Source organism: Amblyraja radiata, chromosome 23, assembly GCF_010909765.2.
Source record: "Amblyraja radiata isolate CabotCenter1 chromosome 23, sAmbRad1.1.pri, whole genome shotgun sequence".
Lineage (NCBI taxonomy): Eukaryota > Metazoa > Chordata > Chondrichthyes > Rajiformes > Rajidae > Amblyraja > Amblyraja radiata.
This window is the reverse complement of record NC_045978.1, coordinates 25,221,578-25,248,908: the sequence shown is the minus strand read 5'-3', so window position 1 is coordinate 25,248,908 and position 27,331 is coordinate 25,221,578. Positions and strand designations below refer to the sequence as shown.

The window sequence follows — 27,331 nt, the reverse complement described above, 5'->3', positions numbered from 1 at the left end:
TTCGCAGCTCTGGGGGGCCTTGGGCACTTGAAGCTCATTATTAATCAACTGACCCATTACTCAAACTACATTAACAGAACAATCAGAACTAATGATCTGGAACCCACACAGCTATATGTATGCTTCACAGGAGCAGTTAACAGGGCAGCTTGTAACCCAGCGGCATGAATGATGGTTTCTCTAATTTTGAGCAACTCCTGCAATCCCTCCCCAACCTTAGTCATCCTGTTAGTTCCACTGTTCGCATCCTTGTATCCCTCTCGTTAGCCCATCTTCCCCAGCCAACATTGGACTCCATCCTTCCTGAGGTCATGTGTTGCTGGCCCTGATTTGTTCCGCCCATTTCTCAACTCCAGTTTATTCTCTACTCCCCCCCCCCCCCCCCACCCCAAACCTCAGCCTCCCCTCCCCCACCTCTAACTTTCATTCTAAAGAATGGATCGAAGCTGAAACGTCACCCGTTCCTTCTCTCCAGAGATGCTGCCTGACCCGCGGAGTTACTTCAGTGTTCCGTGTCTATCTTCGGAATAAACTAGCATCTGTAGTTCCTTCCTACCCAGGTCATGTTAAGATCTCTCTGCTGGATACACATCAACATACATCCATGGTGGGAGGAGAAATACTAAGGCAATTCAACTGGTACAACTCTCGCTATTCAAGACGGAATCATCGAGCTCCAAATGTCACTCTAAGTCTTCGGCACACTGTCAAAGGCAGTCCAAAGCAGAGGTAACAAAAGGAAAAGCTTTTCTTATTAAAAGCTCAGTAAGTTGTTGGCGACTGGGTACAGAGCCAAAGAGTATGAGAGACGGATTAAAGAGAGAGGTAGGTAAGTATCAGAAAGCTTGCGTGCATACAAAATGGCTGCTGCTTTTCCACCGTTGCTATAGGGACAACACTCCAAAAAACACTTCATTGGTCATAAAGTGTTTCAGGGGACACCTTTAGGTTGTGAAAGATGCTATAGAAATGCAAATCTGTCTTTTTTAACAGGCCAAAATGTTTAACTGCAAAACAACACTTAAAAAATGGACTGGTTGTACAATTGTTTGAATGCTCTGAGGGCTTGCAAGTCGAATTGTGATTCCAAGTCATTTCTTCTTCAAGGGGAATCAAGAACCAGGTTTAAGGTGGGGGGCGGGGGGGGGGGGGGGGGGAGGGAACATATATTAGGAAACTGAGGGGTGGTGGGTGTATGGAACAAGCTGCCAGAGGAGGTAGTTCAGGCAGGTACTGTTTAGCCTGGGTAAATCACTGTACAGTCATCCTATCTATTTCCCTCATGATTTTACACACCTCTATAAGATCACCCTTCAGCCTCCTGCGTTCCAAGCAATAAAGTCCTGTCCTGCCCAACCTCTCCCTCTAGTCCTTACAACATCCTTAGGAATCGTCTCTGCACTATTTCCAGCTTAATGGCATCCTTCTGGTCAGAAGAAGAGAGAACCGTGTTTTATCTAATGTGTGTTCTAGAGTGTACTATTGGGCGTGGAGGCAATGAAATAATTGATGTTCCATTCTTTGACAGTAACATACCTCACTTTGACAAGCACAGAAATAGATAAAGTGAAGCCATCAAACGATGAGAAGGAGCTGATTCTGACAGGGGCACTTGAGAGCTGAGTGTTTCTGCATCCGCATCCAAACTCCAATAAGCGAAGCACTGACAAAAACAATTTACCTGGATGTCTATTGCGCAGAGATAGATAGGAGAACCATTTTAAGAAGCTGATTGAATTTTCATTTAAAAAAACGTTTTAAGCAGGAGTTAAAGCTCATAGCCCGAAAAGCTGCTCCAACATACAAGAAGATCATTGACAATATCATCCACATTCCTAATTCCCCTTTTCTCTCATGAGTCAGGCTCACAGCACCAGAGACCCCAGTTCGATCCTGACCTCGGGTGCTGTGTGTGGGGTTTGCACGTTCCTGCCTGTGACCGCATGGGTTTCCTCCGGGTGCTCTGGTTTCCTCCCACATCCCAACACCTCCGGGTTTGTAGGTTAATTGGTCGTCTGTATAATTGCCCCTAATGTGTAGGGAGTGGATTAGAAAGTGAGATAACAAAGAACTAGTCTGAATGGGTGATTGATGGTCGGTGTGGACTCAGTGGGTCAAAGGGCCTGTTTTCATGCTGTATCTCTAAAACTAAGTCAAGAGTATTTAATTGTCATATGTATGGCAATGGAACAATTTAATTCCTACTGCTGCAGCTTTAAAGACCAGTTAATGAAAACACACAAATGAATATAAAATAATCAATAATGCAATAATTTAATAATCAGTAATACTTGGTAACCAGACCATAATAGTGGATAATAGACCAGAATAGTTCAGTTGCCTGACGACAGATGAGAAGAGATCATCCCCGAATCTGGAGGTATGCATTTTCACACTTCTGTACCTCCTCTCCCCTCTCCCTTCAGGCAAGAGGTACAAAAGTGCGAAAACGCACACCTCCAGATTCAGGGACAATTTCTTCCCAGCTGTTATCAGGCAACTGAACCATCCTACCATCAACTGGGCTACAATCTATCTCATTGGAGACCCTCGGACTATCTTTGATCGGACTTTACTGCACTTTATGAAGCACTATACGTTCATGTACACTGTGGACGGCTCAATTGTAATCATACATAGTCTGTCTGCTGACTGGATCGCACGCAACAAAAAGCTTTTCACTGTACCTCGGTACACTTGACAATAAGCTAAACTAAATAACCACAGTCTGTAGTGGAACCAAAAATAAGATCCTCCACCCCCATATAGTCCAAAAATACACGAGCACATTTATGAAACAATGCACCTTGATGGAGTCATGTAATCCTCTTTACTCCATTAGTAATCTACACCCTTGTGCCAGTATAGAATAAGCTATTTACTCCACTCGAGTCACTTGGAATACAGACTGCAATCCAACACACTTTCCCTCACAAATGGCCCGTAATCTGCTTTGAACACTTTCACCTTTGGGGCATTCAACAATCTTTTGATATAAATAGCAAACAGCCAGAGTGCAGTGTAGAATAATTTATAACTTATGAGACACAGAGATCACGATCTAATGAAAAAGGCAGTCCAGTTTGGAGAGGGCTACATGTTCTTTGATGTGCATTTGAGTAGGAATCTCTCTGATGTTCAGAAACATACAGAAAACACTGCAAAATTAATAGAGCTATTATCAAACAATATTAAAAATAAAACACTAGAACAACAAAAACATTTCACAGATTTCAATTATTCAGAAATTATGCATTATTAAACCCTTGCCCCTTGAAGCTGTTAATTCTCCACTAAAAAAAAAATAGAGTATTGTGTTCAGTTCTGGGCAAAAGATTCAATAAGCACCCAATGGGTAACTTTTTTACACAAAGGGTGCTGGGTGTATGGAACGAGCTGCCACAGGTGGTAGTTGAGGCAGGTACTATGGCAACATTTAAGAAACATTTAGACAGGCACATGGATAGGAGAGGTGTAGAGGGATATGGGCCAAACGCAGGCAGGTAGGGCTAGTGTAGATGGATCATGTTGGTCGGTGCGGGCATGTTGCGCTGAAGGGCCTGTTTCCATGCTGTAAAAGCAATTGTACACACCTTGTAACATGTCTTGCTGCTTTTAAGTCAGTGGGCCACATGCCAGCATTTTCTCATAAACTCCAGCCTACTGTGATTGAAGGACTGGATGTACTCTGATTCCACACTTCACATCCTCAGATGAAATGTACTTCAAATAGTTTATTGTTATACAGCATATAAATGCTTCTTCAGAAGGTACATTTAGTTATCAGCAGCCAAAGCCAAGATCACACATGAGCTACCTATAGTTATATTTTACATTATCCCCCAGCTGAGAACTATTCTAACGATACAGCACGTTTCATGATGGATCTAATGGAACAGGTTTTTGTTTCCGACATTTTCTTGGGCAACTTAAACCATATTCATAGGGGGCAACAGAGTGATGCAGCTGGTAGAGCCACTGCCTCTCAGGGTTAGAGATCCAGGATCGATCCTGACCTCAGGGTGCTGTCTGTGTCGAGTTTGCACATTCTCCCTATGATCGCTTGGGATCCGGTTTCCCTCCCACATCCCACAGACGTGCAGGTTTGTGGGTTAATTGGCCCCCTGTAAAATTTCCCCTGGTGGGTGAGAAAGTGGGATAACATAGAACTGTTGTGAATGGGTGATGGATGGTCAGCGTGGACGCGATGGGCTGAAGGGCCTCTTTCCCTGCTGTACCTTTCAATTCAATTCAATTCAATTATTTTTCAATTAGTTTAGTTTAGAGATACAGTGCAGAAACAGGCCCTTCGGCCCACCGAGTCCTGCCGACCAGCGACCCCCGCACATTAACACTATCCTACACACTAGGGACAATTTACAATTTTACCAAGCCACTTAACCTACAACGCTGCACGTCTTTGGAGTGTGGGAGGAAATCGGAGCACCCGGGGAAACCCAGGCAGGTCACAGGGAGGACGTACAAACTCCGTACAGACAAGCAGGATTGAACCCGGGTCTCTGGCGCTGGAAGGCAACAACTCTACCGCAGAGCCACCGTCCAACCAATGCAATTACCTCGGGGGATGCAGTTACTTGAAAATGGAACATTAAAGCCGATACAGTTTACGGATGTGGTCACCCACACAGACCAAGGGAACATATAACAACTCATCGCATGACCCATAAACATGAAGTATCCTGCTCTGTACTCCCAACGCAATAATAATCTAACACAATGCTAAATGATACGTAGTTACACCATTACAACAACCATTCAAAGGAACCAAAGGTGGTTGACATGCCTTGAAAATGTTAGCCATTAAATTCATTGAGAAATCCGTTTGCTATTCAATTACACTTGAGCCTTTCCTTGAAGGACGTAGAGTTCAGCTCAGCTGCAAAGTTAACTTTCTATCCAGGAAGAGAGCAGTTCCATTTCACATAGGAACTCTGCAGCTCTGAAAACTCCTGATTGTATCGTTTGACTCCTCTAATTTCCTCCAAATCCAAGGCGTAGCTATGGGCACGCACATGGGCCAGAGCTATGCCTGCCTCTTTGTAGGGTACGTCGATCAATCGAGGCGTACCGTGGCCCTATCCCCGAACTCTACCTCCGCGACATTGACAACTGCATTGGTGCTACCTCCTGCACCCACCACTGGCTTCATCCATTTCATCACTAACTTTCAGCCGGCTCTCAAATTCACCTGGACCATATCCGATATCTCCCTACCGTTTCTAGACCTCACTGTTCCTCGGTACACGTGACGATAAACTCAACAATTTACAGAAGCCAATTAACCTACAAACCTGTATGTCTTTGGAGTGTGGGAGGAAAGCGGAACACCCGGGGAAAATCCACGAGGTCAGAGGGAGAGTGTACAAACTCCGTACAGACAGCATCTGTAGTCAGGATTGAACCTAGGTCCCTGGCACTGAAAGGCAGCAGCTCTACCGCTGCGCCAACGTGCCGCCCTCGAACAATGACTTTAGGCTAGGCTCACAATCAGTGATTCACACTGTTCATATTCAACTGAACTTATCAAATATCACACTGTATCTCAAAGGAGGATATAACCACAAGTCTTCATTACAATTGCATTTGATGACACCTATAAAATTTCACAATGCAATTCAATCCTCTAATGATATGTCATCGTGACAAATGAAGCATGATGCAGCTGGTAGTGCCGCTACATCACTGCTCCGGTGATCTTGATCACAGATGCTATCTGTGTGGAGTCTGCACATTCTCCCTGTGACTGCATCATAGTCATACAGCATGAAACAGGCCCTTCGGCCCAACTTGCCCCTGCCAACCAAGATGCCCTATCTACACTAATCCCACCTGCCCGCGTTTGTCCCATATCCCTCTGAACCTTTCCTATCCGGGAGCTCCGGTTTCCTCCCACATCTCAATGACATGCAGGTCTGTAGATCAATTGGCCTCTGTAAATTGCCCCTTGTGTCATGGGGAATGGATGCAAAAGTGCCATAACATTGAACTAGTATGAATGGGTGATCAATGGTTGGCATTGACTTTGTGGGCCTAAAAGACCCGTTTCCATCTTGTATCTCTAAACTAACTAAAAATGTCCTATGGAGACTACAGGTATAATTTCTGAATACATATTTCCGAATTTCCTTCAGAACATATTGATAGGATAGGTTTAGGTTTAGAAGGTTATGGGCCAAATGCAGGCAGGTGGGACAAGTGCAGATGGGGCATGTTGGTCGGTGTGAGCAAGTTGGGCCGAAGGGTCTGTTTCCACACTGCACGACTCTACGACTAGCTATCATTTTAGTTCTTTGTGGTTGTATTACCACAATTTCTGTCTCTTTGTACTTCAATCTCTCTGGAGTTCTACTCAATTACACATCTAGTCTCCGACTCTCCTCAGCCTATACATGATCCATATTTGCTCCATAATCCATGTATTTATAAAATCAGTTTAAAATGCCATTATCATATCACCATCTACCATGATCACACATCTCTCTTCTGTTCTTCCGCCTCAAACGCCACTCCCATCATCACTTCTGTATTTGCATAAAGCAGGTTCCATTTCCCTCTGAAGGCAGTGTTGCAGAAACTTCAAATCATCTCAAAACATTAACACTGCTCCTCCCTCCCAATGTTCTGACTAATCAGCTGTGAATTTTCACAACATTCAATTTCGCTTAGTTTAGTTGAGAGAAACAGCACGGAAACAGGTCGTTCAGTCCACACTGACCAGCGATCACCAGTTCGCTAATTTTACCTTGCACACTTATGACAATGATTACAGAAGCCAATTAATCCAGAAACCTGCACGTCCTCGGGATGTGGGAGCAAACCCGAGCCACCTGGAGAAAACCTCCCAACGGTCACAGGGGGAACCTACGAACTCCATACAGACAGCGCCCGTAGTCAAGATCAAACCCAGGTCTCTGGCACTGTGAGGCAGCAACTCTACCGCTGCACCAGAGTGCCGCCCATTCTGTTTATACTCCTTTGGAATGCCAAACCAAGATGTTGAAATGTTTGAGTCCAACAGAAAAAATAAACGTGTGGAGATTTTAGAAAACATCTCGGGAGACGGCCTGAAAGAACAGAATGCTGATGAGGACGTGGTGTGTTTACAGACAGGAACTTTGGTTCAGCTACGTTTGGAGTATTGTGTGCCCTTCTGGACATCCCATTACAGGAAGGATGTGGAGTCTTTGGAGAGGGTGCAGAAGGGTTTTACCAGAACGCTGCCTGGATTAGAGGGTGTTAGCTGTCTGCCCGGTCTGCACGGACCCAGACACTGACACAAGGTTGGACAAGCTTGGAATGTTTTCTCTGCAGTGTCGGAGGCTGAGAGGAGACCTGGTCGAGGTATATAAAGTTATGAGAGGCAGAGATAGCATAGACAGTCAGAACCTTTAGCCCAGGGTGAAAATGTCAAAGACTAGAGGGCATGGGTTTGTGTTGAGAGGGGTAATGTTTTTGTAGGAGATGTCTAAGGCAACTTTACTGCCACAAAGAACAGTGGAACGCACTGCCAGGGGTGGTGGTGGAGGCAGATGCAATACTGACATTTAGGAGGATATTAGATAGGCACATGGATATAGAAACATAGAAATTAGGTGCAGGAGTAGGCCATTCGGCCCTTCGAGCCTGCACCGCCATTCAATATGATCATGGCTGATCATCCAACTCAGTATCCCGTACCTGCCTTCTCTCCATACCCTCTGATCCCCTTAGCCACAAGGGCCACATCTAACTCCCTCTTAAATATAGCCAATGAACTGGCCTCGATATGCAGGGAATGGAGGGGTGTGGATCAAGTGCAGGCAGAGGGGATTAGCCCAACTTGGCATCATTGTTAACCGCAGGGTCTGTTCCAGCGACCTACTGCCTGATTGTCCCGACCTGAAACGTCACCAGTCCATTCCCTCCATTCCCTCCGCCGATGCTGCCTGACCTACTGAGTTCCTCCAGCACTGCACTGAGCTATGGTCTACATTCTACGTTCAAACACCAATTCACCTACCTTCATGCAGGTCGTTGCGGGAGGAAGCCTCCAGCAGGGTGATGCTGGGCGTGAACGTGACCCGCCTGTGATTCCCAGCGCTTTTCTTCTTGTCCGTTTTCCTCTTTTTGTTCTGCATGTCCTTCTCGTACTGAGCCCATTTCTTCAGTTGCTGCGCCCGCCGCCTCTTTGCGGCTCTCAGGCGGTCCGGAGTCGGCAACCTCTCCGGGAACGTCAGGTCCGTAAGGAGGTCCGTGTGGCTTGACATGACCAAGTGAAGGATCATCAAATCAGGGTGGTCGGGGAGCTGGACGAGGGGGGAGCCACGGGCGGATGTCTGCTCATTTGTCCGAGCCCTCTGCCGCTGCCTGGGTCTGGGGTCTGGTGTGTGGTCTACAGCCGCTCTTCAGTGCTGGGGCATGGAGCAGGGATCGGCTGCCCTCCGGAAATTAGCTTCTCCTAAATAGTGCAAAGCAAAACAGTGGCGCAATAAGTCGTATGTTGCAGGACATGTACTTCACATGGATAATGTGTCAGATGTAGATCCAGACGCACAGACACAGACCCCAAGTCTGCACAGACACCAGCCACAGGTCACCACAGAAACACATAGACTCCGACACCAAGTGTGTACAGACATTGACCCCAGACATGTACAGACACAGACGCTGTCCGCAGGACCACACACACATACACACACTAACCCTAGGTCTGTATAGACACTGACCCCAGGAGTACACACAGACACTGACCCCAGGTAGGTATGCGCACACACACACACACACTCACCCACACATAGAAGCTGACCCCCAGGACTATATAAACGCAAACACTGAGCCTTGAGCCCAGGTCCACACAGACACAGACACTGTCCACAGGTCCGCATAGACCCCAGCCGCAGGTCCACACACAAACACAGACCCCAGCTCTGTACACGGTCTACACAGATCCCAGTCTGCATGGACACAGGTCCAGACACAAGGTCCACACACCCACAGACGCTTACCCCAGAACCATTCAGACACAGACGTTGCCCCCAGATCTGCACACACACCAACGCAGTTATTGACTCCAGGTCTCCTAAATAGAAAGCAAAACTGCTCCCACTTACAGAGGCAGCAAAGACCAGAGGCCACTTAGCAAAACCACAAGGAAACAGATTTATTTATTTGTGGATTTCAATAGGGAAGTTGATAAATATAGGAAAGTAAGAAAAAAATGTGTGAGGTTATGGGAAGTAGGAAGCTATTGAACAAGAATGGCTGTTTAGCTCAGGAACAGACATAATGGGCCGTGCGGTCTCACATTGTTCTGTAATAACTCGTTATGAGGGCTGTGTGAGCCATTTCATTGCTCCCTCACCTCAACAGAACCTCTGGATGCTACTAGTCTTTCTGCATCCTGGCTGCTGTAGCCAACTTTGTTCTTACTACACTGCACTGCCATGGTTGCCATCCATCATTAGAGTAGCACACCGGCGCAGCTCCTGCCTCACAGCACCAGGGACCCAGGTTCGATCCTGACCTCGGGTGCTGCCCGTGTGGAGTTTGCACGTTCTCACTGCGACCGTGTGTGTTTCTACCAGGTATTCCGGTTTACTCCCACATCTTGAAGATGTGCAGGAGATCGTTGGTTAATTGGCCCTCTGTACTATTGCCCCTAGTGTGTAGGGAGTGGGTGAGAAAATGAGATAGCATGGAGCTACTGTGAAAGGGTGATCAATGGGTCAGCATAGCTTGGATAGAGGGGATGTGGAGAGGATGTTTCCACTAGTAGGAGAGTCTAGGGCCAGAGGTCATAACCTCAGAATTAAAGGACGTTCCTTTAGGAAGGAGTTGATGATAGTTATTTTAAGTCAGAGGGTGGTGAATCTGTGGAATTCTTTGCTACAGAAGGCTGTGAAGGCCAAGTCAATGGATATTGTTTACGTCAAAGATAGAAAGATTATTGACTTGTGTGAGCGTCAGGGGTAATGGGGAGAAGGCAGGAGAATGGGGTTAGAAGGGAGGGATAGATCAGCCATGATTGAATGTCCGGGTAGACTTGATGGGCCGAATGGCCTAATTCTGCTCCTATCACTTATGACATGACCTTATGAGCATGGACTTGATGAACTGAAGAACCAGCTTCCATGCAGTATCTTTAAACTAAACTAAATTAAACTAATCCTCCCAGTGTTCAACAGGCAGAATTCCCCTACGCTTACCATAAATCTCACAGGAAAGCACCTTTAAAACCACAGCAGATTCTATCACTCGATAGCTTTTTGAGATTGGTGATTAGTATTTACAGGATAGGAAAATATTATTTTTCCTCAAATAGACTGCTGTATCCAAGTAAGAAACAAAATTCTGAAAGAATTCTGCAGGTCAGGCAGTGTCTGTGGGGGGGAATGGACAGACAATGTCTTGGGTTGGGACCCTTGTTCAGACTGGCGAAGCAGAGAGAGGAGAAAGCTGGGAGAGAGAGAGAGAGAGAGGTGAAGGGAAGGGGCGGGACAGGAATTAGCAAGTGATAGGTGGGTTCAGGTGAGGAGGGGTTGATTGTCAGGTGGGTCTTGTGGGCGAGAGAAGGAAGGGGATAGCAACCAAGGATGGAGGTGATAAGTGGAGAAGACAAAAGTTTAGTTTAGTTTAGAGATAGCGCAGGAACAGGCCCTTCGGCCCACCAAATTCATTCAGCACTTTGTGTTTTGCTCAATTTGTTTATGATGCAGACTAGAAATCTGTATCAACACTTTCAGTCACTTCCGTACAATGCCTTTGTGGTTTTTAATGTCCTAACCTGGTTGATAAATGCCACTGGGGACACAAGAGGCTGCAGATGCTGAAATCGTGAGCAAAACATAAAGTGTTGATGAAACTCAGTAGGTCAGGCAGCATCTGCGGGAGGGAATGGTCAGACGACATTTGGGGCAGGACACTACTTCCTTCCAAGATATAGGCAACTACCAGACTCAGTAAAATGATGGGTATGCATACAGGCTTGAAGCAGAGAAAATAATCTACTGAATGATGCAAGACTGGATGAAGCAAAATGACTTCACTATTATTTGTCTCTGAAAGCATTGTATGAGTAGGAAGTTCAGGACAATGGCTCTGAACAGACAAATGATGGGGGAACTCCACTATTGTTTCTGTAATGGTACCGTGTGATTTTTTGCTCTGTGGGCGGCACAGTGACAGTGGCACAGCTGATATAGCATTTACCGCACAGCTCCAGAGACCCTGGTTCGATCCTGACCTCGGACGCTGCCTTGTAGGGTTTGAACATTCTCCCTGTGACCAGCCTGTGACCTCCGGTTTCCTCCCACATCCCAAAGATGTACAAGTTTGTAAATTGGCCCTAGTGTGCAGGGAATGGATGCAAAAGTGGGATAACATAGAACTGGTGTGAACGGCTGATCGATGGTCTGTGCAGACTCGATGGGCCAAAGGGCCTATTTCCATGCTCTTGTTTTCAATCAATTTAATCAATTGAGCGTGAAGAGGGGCAGTTGTGGTTTAACAAGTCATCAATAGAACCACAGAATACCCCTCAGTTTCTCTGATTCCTGATTCCGAGGCAGAAATACTAACTAACTCTAAAGCAGTGTCAATGATGGCCAGAAGATAGCGACAAAATGCTGGAGTAACTCAGCGGGTCAGACAGCTTCGCTGGAGAAAAGGTGTAAGTGACGTTTCGGGTCGAGACCCATCTTCAGACTTCTTCAGGCCAATTTGTCTTCATTCATAAATTTGTGGAATTCCCTGCCACAGAGGGCAGTGGAGGCCAAATCACTGGATGGATTTAAGAGAGAGTTAGATGGAGCTCTAGGGACTAGTGGAATCAAGGGATATGGGGAGAAGGCAGGCATGGGTTATTGATTTGGGACAATCAGCCATGATCACAATAAACGGCGGTCATGGCTCGAAGGGCCGAATGGCCTCCTCCTGCACCTATTTTCTATATTTCTAATGTGCTCAATCATGAAAGATTGATACTATTTCCTAACAAGCCACATTTAGGATAGATGAACATAAGAGCAGCAACTGAGGCTGAAAAAATGCCTCTATAGTTGCTAGCCCAGCACCACTATCAACTTTGCCACGCATGCCTCTGCGACGTGTTCTCTGTGTGTATGACGCACATGCACACACACTTACACATTTGGTGATTATTTCACGCTCTAACACAGGATCTTTCTCAGCCTTGCAGGTTTCATTCACACCACCGTGAATCAGCGGAGTAAGCAGACAACTCTAACATAAATGGTTTCAATTATTCAGAGGATTTCGGTAGATTTGTACATTTTCCTTAAAGTGCTGCATGGATTATCTGAGTCGAACATATCAAAGTATATAAACAAATCGTAGAACAGATTATATAGTGTAACCAAACTAAGGACAGACATTCTTACATATTATATGAGTTTGAAGAAGGGTTCTGACCCGAAATGTCACCTATCGATGTTCTCCAGGGATGCTGCCTGACCTGCTGAGTTACTCCAGCACTTTGGGTCTTGTTTTGTAAACCAGCGGTTTGTTGGTTCTACGTTGAAACATTGTCTGTCCATTCCCACCACACGTGTTGATATGAGGAACTGTAAAACCACAAAGTGCTGGAGGAACTCAACGGGTCAGGCTGCATCTGGGGAGGGAATGGACAGACTGCGTTTCGGGTTAGGGCCCTTGATCAGATTGAAGAAGGGTCCCATCCCGAAATGCGGGCGGTTCATTTCCCTCCACAGATGCTGTCTGATGGCATCAATCCATTTAAAGACTTGAAAGATTCTGAGAGGCCTTTGTAAAGTAGACACTGCAACTAGGCTTCCACTAATGGGATAATCTAGAACAGCGCACCACGGCTTAAAATGAGGGGTCAGCCACTTACGGCTGAGATAAAGAGGCTACTTCTCTTGATACTGTGGCGAATCTGTGGAATTGCGGAGTCCAAGTCAATTGATATTTTTAAGACAGAGATTGCCTGATTCTTGATTAGTATCAGGGATTATGGAGAGAAGGCAGGAGAATCCCGACTACGCTGGGTCCAATCCCGACTACGGGTGCTGTCCGCACAGAGTTTGTACATTCTCCCTGTGACCACGTGTGTAGGGAGTGGATGAGAAAGTGGGATAACATAGAACTACAGGCCTGTCGCACTGACCTCTGTAATCATGAAGACCCTTGAAAGACTTGTGCTGGCCCACCTGAAAAATATCACAAACCCCCTGCTGGACCCCCTGCAGTTTGCATACCGGACAAATAGATCAGTGGATGACGCAGTCAACCTAGGCCTGCACTTCATCCTCCAGCACCTAGACCGCCAGGGGACCTATGCAAGGATTTTAGGTTGTGGATATTAGCTCTGCATTCAACACCATTGTGCCAGAGCTATTACACTCCAAACTCTCACAGTTGACTGTGCCTGAACCCCTTCTGTCAGTGGATCACCAACTTCCTGACAGACAGGAAGCAGCATGTGAGGCTGGGAAAGCTCATCTCGGACCCGCAGATCCTCAGCATAGGAGCACCGCAAGGCTGCGTACTCCCTCCTCTCCTGTACTCTCTCTACACCAGCGACTGCACCTCCACAGACTCCTCTGTCTTCTCAATTTTGCAGACAACAAATGCAGGATGGGAAGGAATCTGCCTACAGACAGAAGTGACACAGCTGGCGTCCTGGTGCCATCGCAACAACCTGGAGCTCAATGCTCTTAAGACAGTGGAATTGATTGTAGATTTTAGGAGAGCTCCCCCTCCCCCCACTCATCATCAACAATGACTGCAAAATCTATATGCAGTCATTTAAGTTCCTTGGAACCATCATCTCCAGGGATCATGAATGGGAGGCCACCATCAACTCCACAGTGAAAAAGGCCCAACAGAGGATGTACTACCAGCGGCAGCTGAGGAAACACAATCTGCCACAGGCAACGATGGTCCAGTTGTATACGGCCATCATGGAGTCTGTCCTCATCTTCTCCATCATGGTCTGGTTTGGCTCAGCCACCAAGCATGACATCTGGAGGTTGCAGCGCATCGTTCGATCAGCTCAGAAGGTTGTTGGCTGCAACCTTCCCCCCGTCGATGATCTGTACACTACAAGGGCCAGGAAGTGAGCGGGTAAAATCATCTCTGACCCATCTCACCCTGGCCATAAACTCTTTAAAGCACTTCCCTCTGGAAGGCGACTCCGGACTGTCAAAGCCACCACAGCCAGACATAAAAACAGCTTTTTTCTATGAGCAGTATCTCTATTCAACAGCCAAAAGTCTGTAGCCTCCTTGTGCTCTGGTATTGTATTTCATTCTTCATATGTTTTAAATTATAAAGTTTTATTTTTAATTGTCTACTGTATATCGTGTTGTTACTTGTGATCAAAGCACCAAGGCAAATTCCTTGTATGAATACATACTTGGCTAATAAAATCTATTCAATTCAGTTCAATTCAATTCAATTCGTGTGAATGAGTGATCAATGGTCAGTGATGGCTCAATGGGCCGAAGGAACCGTTTCCATTCTGTATCTATCAATTTAATTCAATATACTGTATGAATGCCAACAAACATTTTAATTTCATTATAATACTAACTTGAAAAATCCTTTAAAAATCTACGGGAGATTTTGTGTAAATTTGAATTTTCGGAAGTCAGGACCATTCGGACGGCACAGTGGCTCAGCAGTATAGTTGCTGCCTTACAGCGCCAGACATCCGGGTTCAATCCTGACTATGGGCGCTTAGGATGGGCTTACTTATGGCAATACTGCACTGAACTGTACGTAAGACAAGAATTTCACTGTGCATTTGTACACGTGGCAATAAATGTGCCTTTGAGTTTGCACGTTCTCCCTGTGACCACGTGGGTTTTCTCCGGGTGCTCCGGTTTCCTCCCACATTCCAAAGATGTGCAGGTTTGTAGGTTAATTGGCTTCTGTAAATAGAATGCAGGATAGTGATAGAGTACAGCTGATAGTTGGTCAGCGCGGACTCGATGGGCTGAAGGGCCTGCTTCCACGCTGTAAACTGAACAACACCACACTAATTTGTAACCCAGGGAGTCCCTGTAGTTTGTTTTCCATCTGGACTGACAGCAATCAGCAGAGTGAAACAAAGATCTTGCCAGGAATAGTTAAGAGCTGTCTGCCACCTGAAGTGATTACACTGGAACAAACTGTATTTAAATTATCCAACCATAGACAGAGAACTTACACTTGATTGAAAGCACTTAAAATGCAAGCTGGGAGCGCAGCCAGTTATGATGCTGCCTTTTACGATAACTTACATAAGTCGTTTAAAATTTGAAGAGAGAGTGGGGAGGGGTCGAAAGAAACTGTTTGCAGCAGATGAGAGGGTACAAAATTACAGAAAAATGTGCAAAAGATTTAGGATGCAAAGTAAGGGAAGATTTTACGTTAAGATAAGGAGGTCTGGAAGACTAGTGTGCATTGGTAAAACATAAAATGCTGGAATAGCTTAGCAGGTCAGGCAGCATCTGCGGAAGGAGTGGATAGGTGACGTTTCGGGTGGGGACACTTCTTCAGACTGATTGTTGTAGGGGGAAGAGAAAGCTGGAAGAGAGGTGAGGGCTGGACAAAGCCTGGTGAGTGATAGGTGTGGGCAGATATGAGTGAGTAAGTGACAATGGCTGGAGATGAGAAAGAGACAAAATGGTATTAGATAAGGAGAGAAGAGGAGTGAAATGTAAAGCCAGAGGGAGGAAGTGGACAGGGGATGAGGGGTGAAAATGGGGCTAGATAATGAGAAATAGGTGTGCACTGGTGTGGAGGGGGGGCAAAGAAAAGAGAGACAGGGTAGAGGGGTATTACTTAAAATTGGAGAATTCACTGTTCATACCGTTGGGTTGGAAGCTACCCAAGCAGAATATAAAGTGCAGTTCCTTTAATGTGTGTGTGGCATCACTGGCAATGGAGGAAGCCAAGGACAGAAAGGTCAATAAGGGAAGACACAAAAGGCTGGAGTAACTCAGCGGGTGAGGCAGCATTTATGGAGAGAAGGAATGGGTGGCGTTTCGGGTCGAGAACCTTGTTAGTCAGAGCGCAAGTATTCAGCAAGATGGTGGCCCAGTCTGCCCTTGTTCTTGCCAATATAGAGAAAATTGAATGGGTAAAGTTGTTCGTTTCAGCTTACACTGAGCCAACAGCTTAATGGGATGGTGGAAGAAAAGGAGTTAAAAGATTTGGGAGCAGGGTAATTGTTTAGAAGAGCAGACAATCTGCTGGAGGAACTCAGTGGGTCAGACAGCATCTGGGAATGGAATGAAATGGCTGATATTTCGGGTCGAAACCCTGCATCAGGGCTGAGAGTGGAGAAGGAGGCCACAGAGCTATACAGGACGGTCACGGTGGTGCAGCGGTAGAGTTGCTGCCTTACAGCAAATGCAGCGCCGGAGACCCGGGTTCGATCCTGACTACGGGTGCTGTCTGTACAGAGTTTGTACCTTCTCCCCGTGACCTGCATGGGTTTTCTCCGAGATCTTCAGTTTCCTCCCACACTCCAAATACATACAGGTATGTAGGTTAATTGGTAAATGTAAAAATTGACCCTAGTGGGTGTAGGATGGTTTTAATGTGTGCGGATCGCTGGTCGGCGTGGACCCGGTGGACTGAAGGGCCTGTTTCCGCGCTGTATCTCTAAACTAAACTAAACTAAAAAGAGCGGAACAGGCCCTTTAGCCCAACTTGCCCACACCGACCAACATGTCCCATCTACACTAGTCCCACCTGCCTGTGATTGGCCCATATCCATCTAAACCTGTCCGATCCATGTACCTGTCCAAATGCTTCTTAAATGTTAAGATAGTCCCTGCCTCAACTACCTGCTCTGGCAGCTCATTCCATACAACCAACACCTATTGAGTAAAAATGTTACCCCTCAGGTTCCTATTAAATCTTTCTCACCTTAAACCTATGTCCTCTGGTTCAAAATTCCCCTACTCTGGGCAAGAGACTCTATGCGTATACCCGATCTATTCCCCTCATGATTTTGTACACCTCTGTAAGATCGCTCCTCATCTTCCGGCACTCCAAGGAATAAAGACCTAGCCTGCTCAACCTCTATCTGGAGCTCAGGCCCTTGAGTCCTGGCAACATCTTCGTAAATCTTCTCTGCATCCCTTTCCAGCTTGACAACATCTCAATAACAACACCAAACCTGAACACAATACTCTAAACGCAGCCTCACCAACGTCTTATATAACATGACCTCCCAATTTCTGTATTCAATACACTGACTGATGAAGGCCGAAAGCCTTTTTTGACCTCCCTATCTACCTGTGAAGCCACTTTCAAGGAACTATGTACCTGAACTCCTAGATCCCTCAGCTCTACAATACTCCCAGATCCCTGCCATTCGCAGGGAAGCTCCTGCGTGGTTTGACTTCCCAAGTTTGAGTCATACGGTCACAAGGTCATAAGGAATAGGAGTAGAATTAGGCCATTTGGCCCATCAAGTCTACTCCGCCATTCAATCATGGCTGATCTGGGGCTCATGTTGTCGCCCTCCCCATGGTGAGCCCTGTCAACTGACCTCAGTCAGGCGAATGACAACAAACAGAGACAGCAGAAGCGCCGCAGCTTGGCGCCAACCCGGAGCATGCGCCCTTTTTAGGGCGGGCACCTACGGATGTCGAACTGGATGGCGTCATTCTGCTGAAGACTTCTGCTGCCTCAAACACAAGAAGAAGATGGCTGATCTATCTCTCCCTCCTGACCCCATTCTCCTAACATCTCCCCATAACCTCTGTCTCCTGTACTAATCAAGAATTTATCTATCTCTGCCTTAAAAATATCCACCGACTTGGCCTCCACAGCCTCCTGTGGCAAAGAATTCCACAGATTCACCACACTCTGACTAAAGAAATTTCTCTTCATCTTCTTCCTAAAAGAACGTCCTTTAATTCTGAGGCTATGACTCTCCCACTAGTGGAAACATCCTTTCCACACCCACTCTATCCAAGCCTTTCACTATTCTGTATGTTTCAATGAGGTCCCCCCTCTTTCTTATAAATTCCAGCGTGTACCAGCCCAATGCCGACAAAAGCTCATCATAGGTTAACCTACTCATTCCTGGGATCATTCTTGTAAACCTCCTCTGGACCCTCTCCAGAGCCAGCACATCCTTCCTCAAATCCTTCCTGGCAGCATCCTCGTAAATCTACTCATATGGTCATAACTGTCCCTTCACCAGAGTCACCCAAATGACAACAGAAACATCTGCATTTCAATAAAACACAAAAGAACCGGAAATTTGGCACCAACATCCAGTGTCTTTTGTACAAGCACTGAACTATCCAAATCCAAAAGAAATTAACTAATGCTAAATTCCTCATACGGAAAAATTAATAGCAGAAGAAAGGATAGTTGGCAAGGAAAAATGAGCTTGCGTTTGCTCAGCATTCCGTTACATTTTGGGAATGTCTCAAAATATTTCAGAATTAATTACTTTGAAAGTACAGTGAAGATTGAGTTGTTAAAATGTAGCAACTACTCTGCTTCAATAATCTTTTCAAGAGAGAGTTCGATTTAGCTCTTCGGGCTAAAGGAATCGAGGGATATGGGTAAAGCAGGAACTGATTTTAGATGATCAGCCATGACAGTGCTGGCTCGAAGGGCCGAATGGCCTACTCCTGCACCTATTTTTCTATATTTCTATCATCATTCATCAACAATAATCGGAATGACTGGATCATTTGTTATTTTCTTTCTCCGTGTAATGTTCATTGACAAGGGGAATTTACAACTTCTTTCTAATTGGTCATGGGATATGTCACGCTCGAATTGAAGAGATTTTCTTTTTCGAGACAGCATCTCTACTGATGCAACTCAAGGGCCTGAAGTATAGGAAAGGTTGGATAGGCTAGGGCTTTACTCCTTGGCATGCAGGAGGCTGGGGGGGTGATCTTACAGAGGTGTATGAAATCATGAGTGGGATAGATTGGGTGAATGCACAGTCTCTTATCCAGAGTAGGTGAATCAAGAACCAGGGGACATAGGTTTAAGGTGCGAGGGGCAAGATTTATTCAGAACTTGAGGGGCAATTTTTATAGACAGAGGGTGGTGGGTATATGGAATGAACTGCCAGACAAAGTAGTTGAGGCAGATACTATAAGAACATTTAAAAGACACTTGGACCGGTACATGGATAGGAAATGTTTAGAGGAATATAAGCCAAACACGGGAAGGTAGGACTAGCATAGATGAGGCATTTTGGTCGGCATGGACAAGTTGGGCCAAAGTGCCTGTTTCCCTTCCGAATGACTCTATGACTATGATAGGGAAGGTTTAGAGGGATATGGGGCAAATGGAGGCAAATGGGGCGAGCTTAGATGGGGCATCTTGGTTGGCACGGACAGGTTAGACCAAGGGACCTGATTCTGTGCCAAGTGGCTCTATGACTATGCCAGATCTCAGCTCAAATCCAGGGGAGGGATACTTTGCGGAATAAGCCGTGAAACTGTGAATTGAGTCAATGGAATCCAGGTTGTGGTTGGTGTGCGATCCATCAGTGTCATATTGCAATATGCTGTTGCGTAAATGCAATGTTCTTCAGCAAACGTGACACCTATGTCAAAATTCCTCACAATTGTTTAAAATACTTGACACTACCATCAAATGATGCAGTGCAGAGGGAGTAGACACAAGGAAATGCAGAAGGTACACAAAAATGCTGGAGAAACTCAGCGGGTGCAGCAGCATCTATGGAGCGAAGGAAATAGGCAACGTTTCGGCCCGAAACGTTGCCTATTTCTTTCGCTCCATAGATGCTGCTGCACCCGCTGAGTTTCTCCGGCATTTTTGTGTACCTTCGATTTTCTAGCATCTGCAGTTCCTTCTTAAACACAAGGAAATGCAAATGCTGGTTTACAAAGAAAAACACAAAGTGCTGGAGTAACTCAGCGGGTCAGCCAGCATCTCTGGGGGACATGGATAGGCAATGTTTCAGATCAAGGCCCTTCTTCAGACACAGGAAGGGTCATGTGTCGGAAGGAACTGCAGATGCTGGTTTAAACCGAAGATAGACACAAAAAGCTGGAGTAACTCAGCGGGATAGGCAGCATCTCTGGAGAGAAGGAATGGGTGACGTTTCGGGTCGAGAGCCATTTCCAGACTGGTTAGGGATAAAGGAAACGAGAGATATAAACGGTGATGAAGGATCATGCACTCTGTGCCATCTGGATCCAACCAACCGCACTGCACCTGGATCCACCCATCACACAGACACAAAGTGCTGGAGTTAACTCAGCGGGTCAGGCAGCATCTCTGGAGAAAAAGGATGGGTGACGTTTTGGAACGTGACCTTTCTTCAGACAGGACAAAATGTAGAAATAAAGAAAAAAAAGAAAGAAAGTAGTCCGAAGAAGGGTCTCAACTCGAAACATCACCCATCCTTTTTCTCCAGAGATGCTGCCTGACCCACTGAGTTACTCCAGTAGTTTGTGTCTATGTTTGGTATAAACTAGCATCCGCAGTTCTTTGTTTCTCCCCCTATCACTTGCCAGCTGTGGCCCTTGTCCCCCCCCCTTTCCCCTCACCTATCTCCCCTCCAGTCCCTCAGACCCGAATCATCATTTGTCCATCGCCCTCCACAGATGCTGCCTTACCTGCTGAGTTCCTCCAGCACTTCGTGTTTTGCTCAATTCAATCGGCTCGTTCCACAACGCCGGTGATTTTTACTTCCATTTCTAACGCAAACTCAGTTCCCTTTTGAATTCAATCTGCTCCTGACTATCTTTAAACAGCACGTCCACAATGATAAATCACACAACAGTTTTGGAGAAGTCGCTATACATTTGAAATGTGTACCCATTAGTAACCATATCTTACTGCCTATCTATTCCGTAAAAGGGTCTTTTTCTACCAATGTAAAAACTATTTCCCCCTTCCGCAGATGCTGCCTGATATGCTGAGTGTTTAAAGCATTTTCTGTTCTTATTCCTTACCACTGGGAACAATACTCCAGCGTAGGAAACTGCATCTCCCTACTTTACCAAAACTCTTTATAATTCCATTAAATCTTTCTTTATCACTAACTGCTTTAAAGATAACAATAGTGCCTTCTCTTTTTGGGTATCAAATTCACTTGAAATAGGACAGGGGGGCACAATGATAGAGCTGCTACCTTACAGCACCAGAGACCCATGTTTGAACATGACTATGGTGGATTTTGTACATTCTCCCTGTGACCACGTGGGTTTTCTCCGGGTGCTCCGGTTTCCTCCCACACTCCAAAGACATACAGGTTTGTAGGTTAATTGGCTTCTATAAATTGTCAATAGACAATAGACAATAGGTGCAGGAGTAGGCCATTCGGCCCTTCAAGCCAGCACCGCCATTCAATGTGATCATGGCTGATCATCCACAATCAGTATCCCGTTCCTGCCTTCTCCCCATATCCCCTGACTCCTCTATCTTTAAGAGCCCTATCTAGCTCTCTCTTGAAAGGACCCAGAGAACCGGCCTCCACCGCCCTCTGAGGCAGAGATTTCCACAGACTCACAATCCTCTGTTGAAAAAGTGTTCCCTCATCTCCGTTCTAAATGGCTTACCCCTTATTCTTAAACAGTGGCCCCTGGTTGTGGACTCCCCCAACATCGGGAACATGTCCCGAGTGTGCAGGATAGAACTAGTCCACAGGTGATCATTGGTCATTGCGGACTTGATGGGCCAAAGGGCCTGATTCCATGCTGTATCTTTAAACTAAACTAAACTAAAAGGGACTCGCCTTAAGTGCAGTTAAATCACAGCTTCAACAATCCAAAAACCTGGAATAAGACCCTGAGACCCTGTGACAAGTGTTCAAATCCCACTGCTGCCGATAGGAAATTCAATCGAGATAATTAAACAAAAAGCCAACATCAGCATTCACAGCATAGAAACAATCCTTTCGGCCCATCATGTCCTTGTTGACCATTCTACCTTCCCATACTGGTTCCATTTACTCATACTTGGTCTGTGGCCTTGGCAATTCAAGTGCATGACTACATGTGTCTTAATACTGATGGTGACTATAAAACATCCAGATTATTACACAAAACCCTGCTATACCCTTGAAGAAAGGGAACCTGCCATTCTTACCTGGTCAGAACTACACATCAAATGCACAGCAGTGTGGTTGACTCACCCCCTATTATGGTGAAACAAATCAATTCTAGGGACAATTAGGAAGGATATTAAGTGTCACTGACACCCACCTTCATTGACTAAATGGAAAGGGCAGCGTTGATGACATATATGGTAATTTCAGGTGAAACAGCTGTTCAAAACTTCAGTTAAAATAGAAAGATTTAATCTAAGAATGCAAACTAAATCAGGAGCAATAAAATCAAACGAAAGTAGGCTTTCACTATTTACCTGGAAGAGCCCTGCTCAAGGTCTGCAGTTCAGTTTGAGACTGAGTGATATTTTCCAAGACTGTGTTACTTCACATCGGTACCAGAAGCCCCATTTTACCCCCGACTCTTCCTGTTCGGAAGTACCCGAGATCACACACTGACAAGTTACTTCCTCTTCTTGCACGTCACCGCTTCTGAGTTTCCATTAGACTCTCCGAGCGTCTAACGGAAGCTGGGATCCTGGAATCTTGCTTCAGGATAGTCAGGGAACGATGCAAAGGGAGGAACAGTGAACCACGAGCCACGATCGCATGCGGCAAAATCACAAACGGCGACAATGTGCTGGAGTAGCTCAGGGCTAACCCCAGCACGTTGTGTGTTTTTTTTCTCAACCAGCATCTGCTGTTCCTTGTGTCTCCAAAAGCACAAATGGCTTCATTCCATTTTTGTTCAATTTGAAATACTTATTTAATTATTCACTTGCGCATTTAACAGGTGCTACCGGGCATCAACCAGTTTTATTCTTCATTATGGTTTGAACTATTAGACCTCCAAACCTGTCCTGCTGAAACAGAGAATCATTATCGTGGAAGTCTGTCTGTGATTGCAGGAATCCAGCAGATTTTGTTTTAGTTTAGAGATACAGTATGGAAATAGGCCAATCGGCCCACTGAGTCCATGCTGACCATCGATCACACATTCACACTAACTAGTTCTATGTTACCTCACTTTTGCATAAACCCTACACACTAGGGGCAATTTGCAAAGCTCACATAGCGCCAGAAACTAGGGATCAACCCTGATCTCAGGTACTGTCTATGAGGAAGTTTGCATGTTCTCCCTGTGACCGCATGGGTTTCCTCCCACATCCCAAAGACGAGTGACTATGTTAATTGGCCTCTATAAATTGCCTCCAGTGTGTAGAGGAGTGGACGAGGAAGTGGAATAACACAGAACTAGCGTGACTGGGTAATCGACTGTGATTGTGAACTCAAAGGGCTGAGGAGTCTGTATTTTTCAAACAATCAATGACCAGCATTGTGGCCTGATGGGAAAGTCTGCACTCTCACCCACTATCTTTCTACACGTATACTCTGGGATTCTGAGGTGTTCTGTACAACTCAGGTACCAATGGACACAAACTGAAATTGTTGGGGTGTTGAAGATAGACACTAATTGCTGGAGTAAAGCAGCGGGTCAGGCAGCATCTCTGGAGAAAAAGGTCAGGTGATGTTTCGGGTTAGAACCCTTCTTCCATCAGAAGAAGGGTTCCGACCCGAACCGTCACCCACTCCCCGAAGCCTACAAATCTGTACGTCTTTGGAGTGTGGGAGGAAGCTGGAGCACCTGGAGTAAACCCAAGTGGTCACAGGGAGAACACACAAACTCCGTACAGGCAGCACCCGTAGTCAGGATTGATCCTGGGTCTCTGGTGCTGTAAGGCAGCAACTCTACTGCTACACCACCGTGCTGCCCACCTCTGTATTTCCATTCATGAATCTTGATAAATGTCCGTGTGGGAGTGAGGTGACAGCATGCCTTTTGTCTGTGCATATAAAAGAGAGCTACAAATGTCACCGTTTGTCAAACTGGCCACATTGCTGTCTGAAGATATCGCAAAAAAGCACTTCCTCCAAATAAGTGAACAGATAAGCAAACAAAAAACTCCTTAAAACACTGGAACAAAAGGCCATTCAGTACAAAAGTTTCCGATGGGACCATTGTACATTCTGACCCGAGGCACAACTAGTGTTTACTTTGCATCTTTTAAATTGAAAGTGCAGCCCGCAACTATGGAACTTCTGCCTTTAGAGTGTATTTAAGACGTGTATTTTTGAAAAGCAAAATAGAATTTTTTTAAATGGTCAATGGCATTATTATCTGAATGGTGTCAAGTTGGAAAAAGGGGAAGTACAATGCGATCTGGGGGGTCCTTGTTCATCAGTCACTGAAAGTAAGCATGCAGGTACAGCTGGCAGTGAAAAAAGCGAATGGCATGTTGGCCTTCATAACAAGAGGAGTTGAGTATAGGAGCAAAGAGGTCCTCCTGCCGTTGTACAGGGCCCTAGTAAGACCACACCTAGAGTATTGTGTGCAGATTTGGTCTTCAAATTTGAGGAAGGACATTCTTGCTGTTGAGGGAGTGCAGCGTAGGTTCACAAGGTTAATTCATGGGATGACAGGACTGTAATATGTTGATAGAATGGAGCGGCTGGGCTTGTATACTCTGGAATTTAGAAGGATGAAAGGGCATCTTATTGAAACATATAAGATTATTAAGGGTTTGGACATACTAGAGGCAGGGAAAATGTTCCCGATGGTACACAAAAATGCTGGAGAAACTCAGCGGGTGCAGCAGCATCTATGGAGCAAAGGAAATAGGCAATGTTTCGGGCCGAAACCGCACCTGTAGTCAGGATCGAAACCGGGTCTCTGGCGCGGTAAGGCAGTCGCTCTACCGCTGCGCCACCGCGCCGCGTAGAGTTGTGACCAATGGTCAAAGTCTTGATGGGCCGAACGGGACTTGATGGGCCGAATGGCACCCTTCTGCTCCACCCTGATTCCACCAGTCTATGAGTTTGGTCTGACTTCACACAGAACACAGAGAGACAAACATAATCCTGAGCTAAGGTTCTTGTGTCAGCGTCAAGGATGAATCAGAGCAGGAACTTCCTGGTCAAATATCAAGGATGAAAATTAATTACTTTAATTGCTGGTTACGCAATTTCACTCTCAGTTTAGGCAATTTACAATTGGTGTAATGGAACATAAAAAGATAGAACACAGAACAGTACTGCACAGGAACAGGCCCTTCGGCCCACAATGAGTCGAACACGATGCCACTTTCAACACATCTCACCCTCCCATTTCCCTGAATATCTATGTGCCGATCTAAAATCTATGAAATGCCATTTTTGCATCTGATTCCACCACCATCCATGTCATCGCATTCCAGGCACTCTGTGTAAAAAAGAACTTGCCCTGTACATCCTCTTTAAACTTCCCCCCGCCCGCTCTTTAGCCTTTGATGTTTAGGCCGTGGGGAAAGGTTCTGAATATTTGCTGTATCTACACACCTCTCATAATTCCATTAAGCCTCCCTTCATCCTCTGACATTCCGGAGAAAGAAAACTATTGAACTTTGCTCAACTTCTCCTTTTAGCTAACACCCTCTAATACCAGCAGCATCCTGGTAAACCGCTTTTGCACCCTCTCCAAAGCCTGCACCTCCTTGCTGCAATGGGACAACCAGAACTGCACATCACAGTTCAAATGCGGCCAAATCAAAGTTTTATAAAGCTTTATACAATATGTTCTACTATTGAATAATCACAGGGCGTGCAGTGGTAGAGTTGCTGCTTTACAGCGCCAGAGTTCCGGCTTTGATCCTGACTACAGGTGCTGTCTGTACGGAGTTTGCACGTTCTCCCTGTGACCTGCGTGGGATTTACTCAGGTGCTCCGGTTTCCTCCCACATGCCAAAGACGTGTAGGTTTGTATTTAAGAAGGAACTGCAGATGCTGGAAAATCGAAGGTACACAAAAATGCTGGAGAAACTCAGCGGGTGCAGCAGCATCTATGGAGCTAAGGAAATAGGCAACGTTTCGGCCCGAAACGTTGCCTATTTCCTTCGCTCCATAGATGCTGCTGCACCCGCTGAGTTTCTCCAGCATTTTTGTGTACGTACAGGTTTGTAGTTTAATTGACTTCAGTAAAATTGTAAATTGTCCCCAGCGTGTAGGATAGTGCTAGTGTGCAAGGTGGTCGCTGGTCAGCATGGATTCGATGAGCTGAAGGGCCTGTTTCTGTGCTTTATCTCAAAAATGTAATGTCTAATAGAGTTGCTAGGATGACTCATTCCCCATCTATCACACCAGGAAGAAGGGGTGCAACTGGTTCACTGTGATAAGACAATGGGATTTTAATCTAACCCAACTTTAAAAACAAAACAGTTATTTTGGTGAGTTTGTAAGAGAAATGTAAGGACTAGCTTCCTTACTCAGAGACAGGGTCAGCAATGAGTAGTTCTGGCAAATCACACAGAGGTATTCATTGAAAACTAAGCAAACACGAGGGGGAAAGGGTGAAGACACACACTGAGCATAATTACCAACACAAACCACTTAGGCTGAATACAATGACTACCATATTACACAAATCATCCTGAGATACGGAAGGTCAATTGGTTCACGAGTCATCCAAAACATAAAAGCTCTCTCAAATTAGTAGGCAGTGCAGGCCCTAGAGTCGACAGCACACGCAACTTGCTGTAAATAGAATCATTCTTCCCAACGACAAGACGTGTTTTGGGACCACAGGGGAAGATGCTTTAGATGTCTCTGCAGAATCCCTTACTTTTCTGTCAAGTTTAGTTTAGAGTTTAGAGATGCAGCGTGGAAACAGGCCCTTCGGCCCTTGGCAACCATTGATCATCCGTACCCTAGTTCTATGTTCCCACGCACTAGGGGCAATTAACTGGCAAACCTGCATGTCAGAGATGTAGGGGTGCTGAAGCATCAGTTGTTCGTGATTTTTCGAGATTCTCTTTTCTTCTTTGCTTTCCCCATTCTAGTTTCCGTGTACAGTCTTTGAGTCTCGTTTTCTGTTCACCGTGTGGTCGTACATTAGCACACCAAGCAAACATATGATATTGTTGCGAGATCAAGAAAGTATCTTTCCAATAACAGCGGCAGGAAGAATCGCAGCTCCCTGCCAAAAGTTTCTCATGTAATCTAACGGCGTGGGTTGCCTCTGGGTGCTCCGGTTTGCATCGTAGCATCATGGCCCGGTTCGGCAACTCAAATACCCAGGAACAAAGAAGATTGCAAGAGGTGATGAACGCTACCCAGTCCTTCACCGGTACTGGCCTCCCCACCATCGAAAGGATCTACGTACAAGAGTCGCTGCCTCAAAAAGGCAGTCAGCGTCGTCAGAGACCCACACCACCCTAGCCACGCTCTCATTGCACTCCTGCCATCGGGAAGAAGGTATAGAAGCCT

General features: G+C 45.8%; 1 protein-coding gene across 1 annotated transcript in view; it reads right to left on the bottom strand.

Moving 5' to 3' along the window:
• The window catches only part of ppp1r16b (protein phosphatase 1 regulatory subunit 16B), a 118,255-nt gene that overhangs the window by 75,532 nt on the left and 15,392 nt on the right, over positions 1–27,331 (bottom strand). Inside the window, exon 2 of the mRNA XM_033041865.1 lies at positions 8,021–8,458. Coding sequence (XP_032897756.1) covers positions 8,021–8,285 — 265 coding nt within the window. The 5' untranslated portion in view covers positions 8,286–8,458. The remainder of the gene's footprint in view (positions 1–8,020; positions 8,459–27,331) is intronic.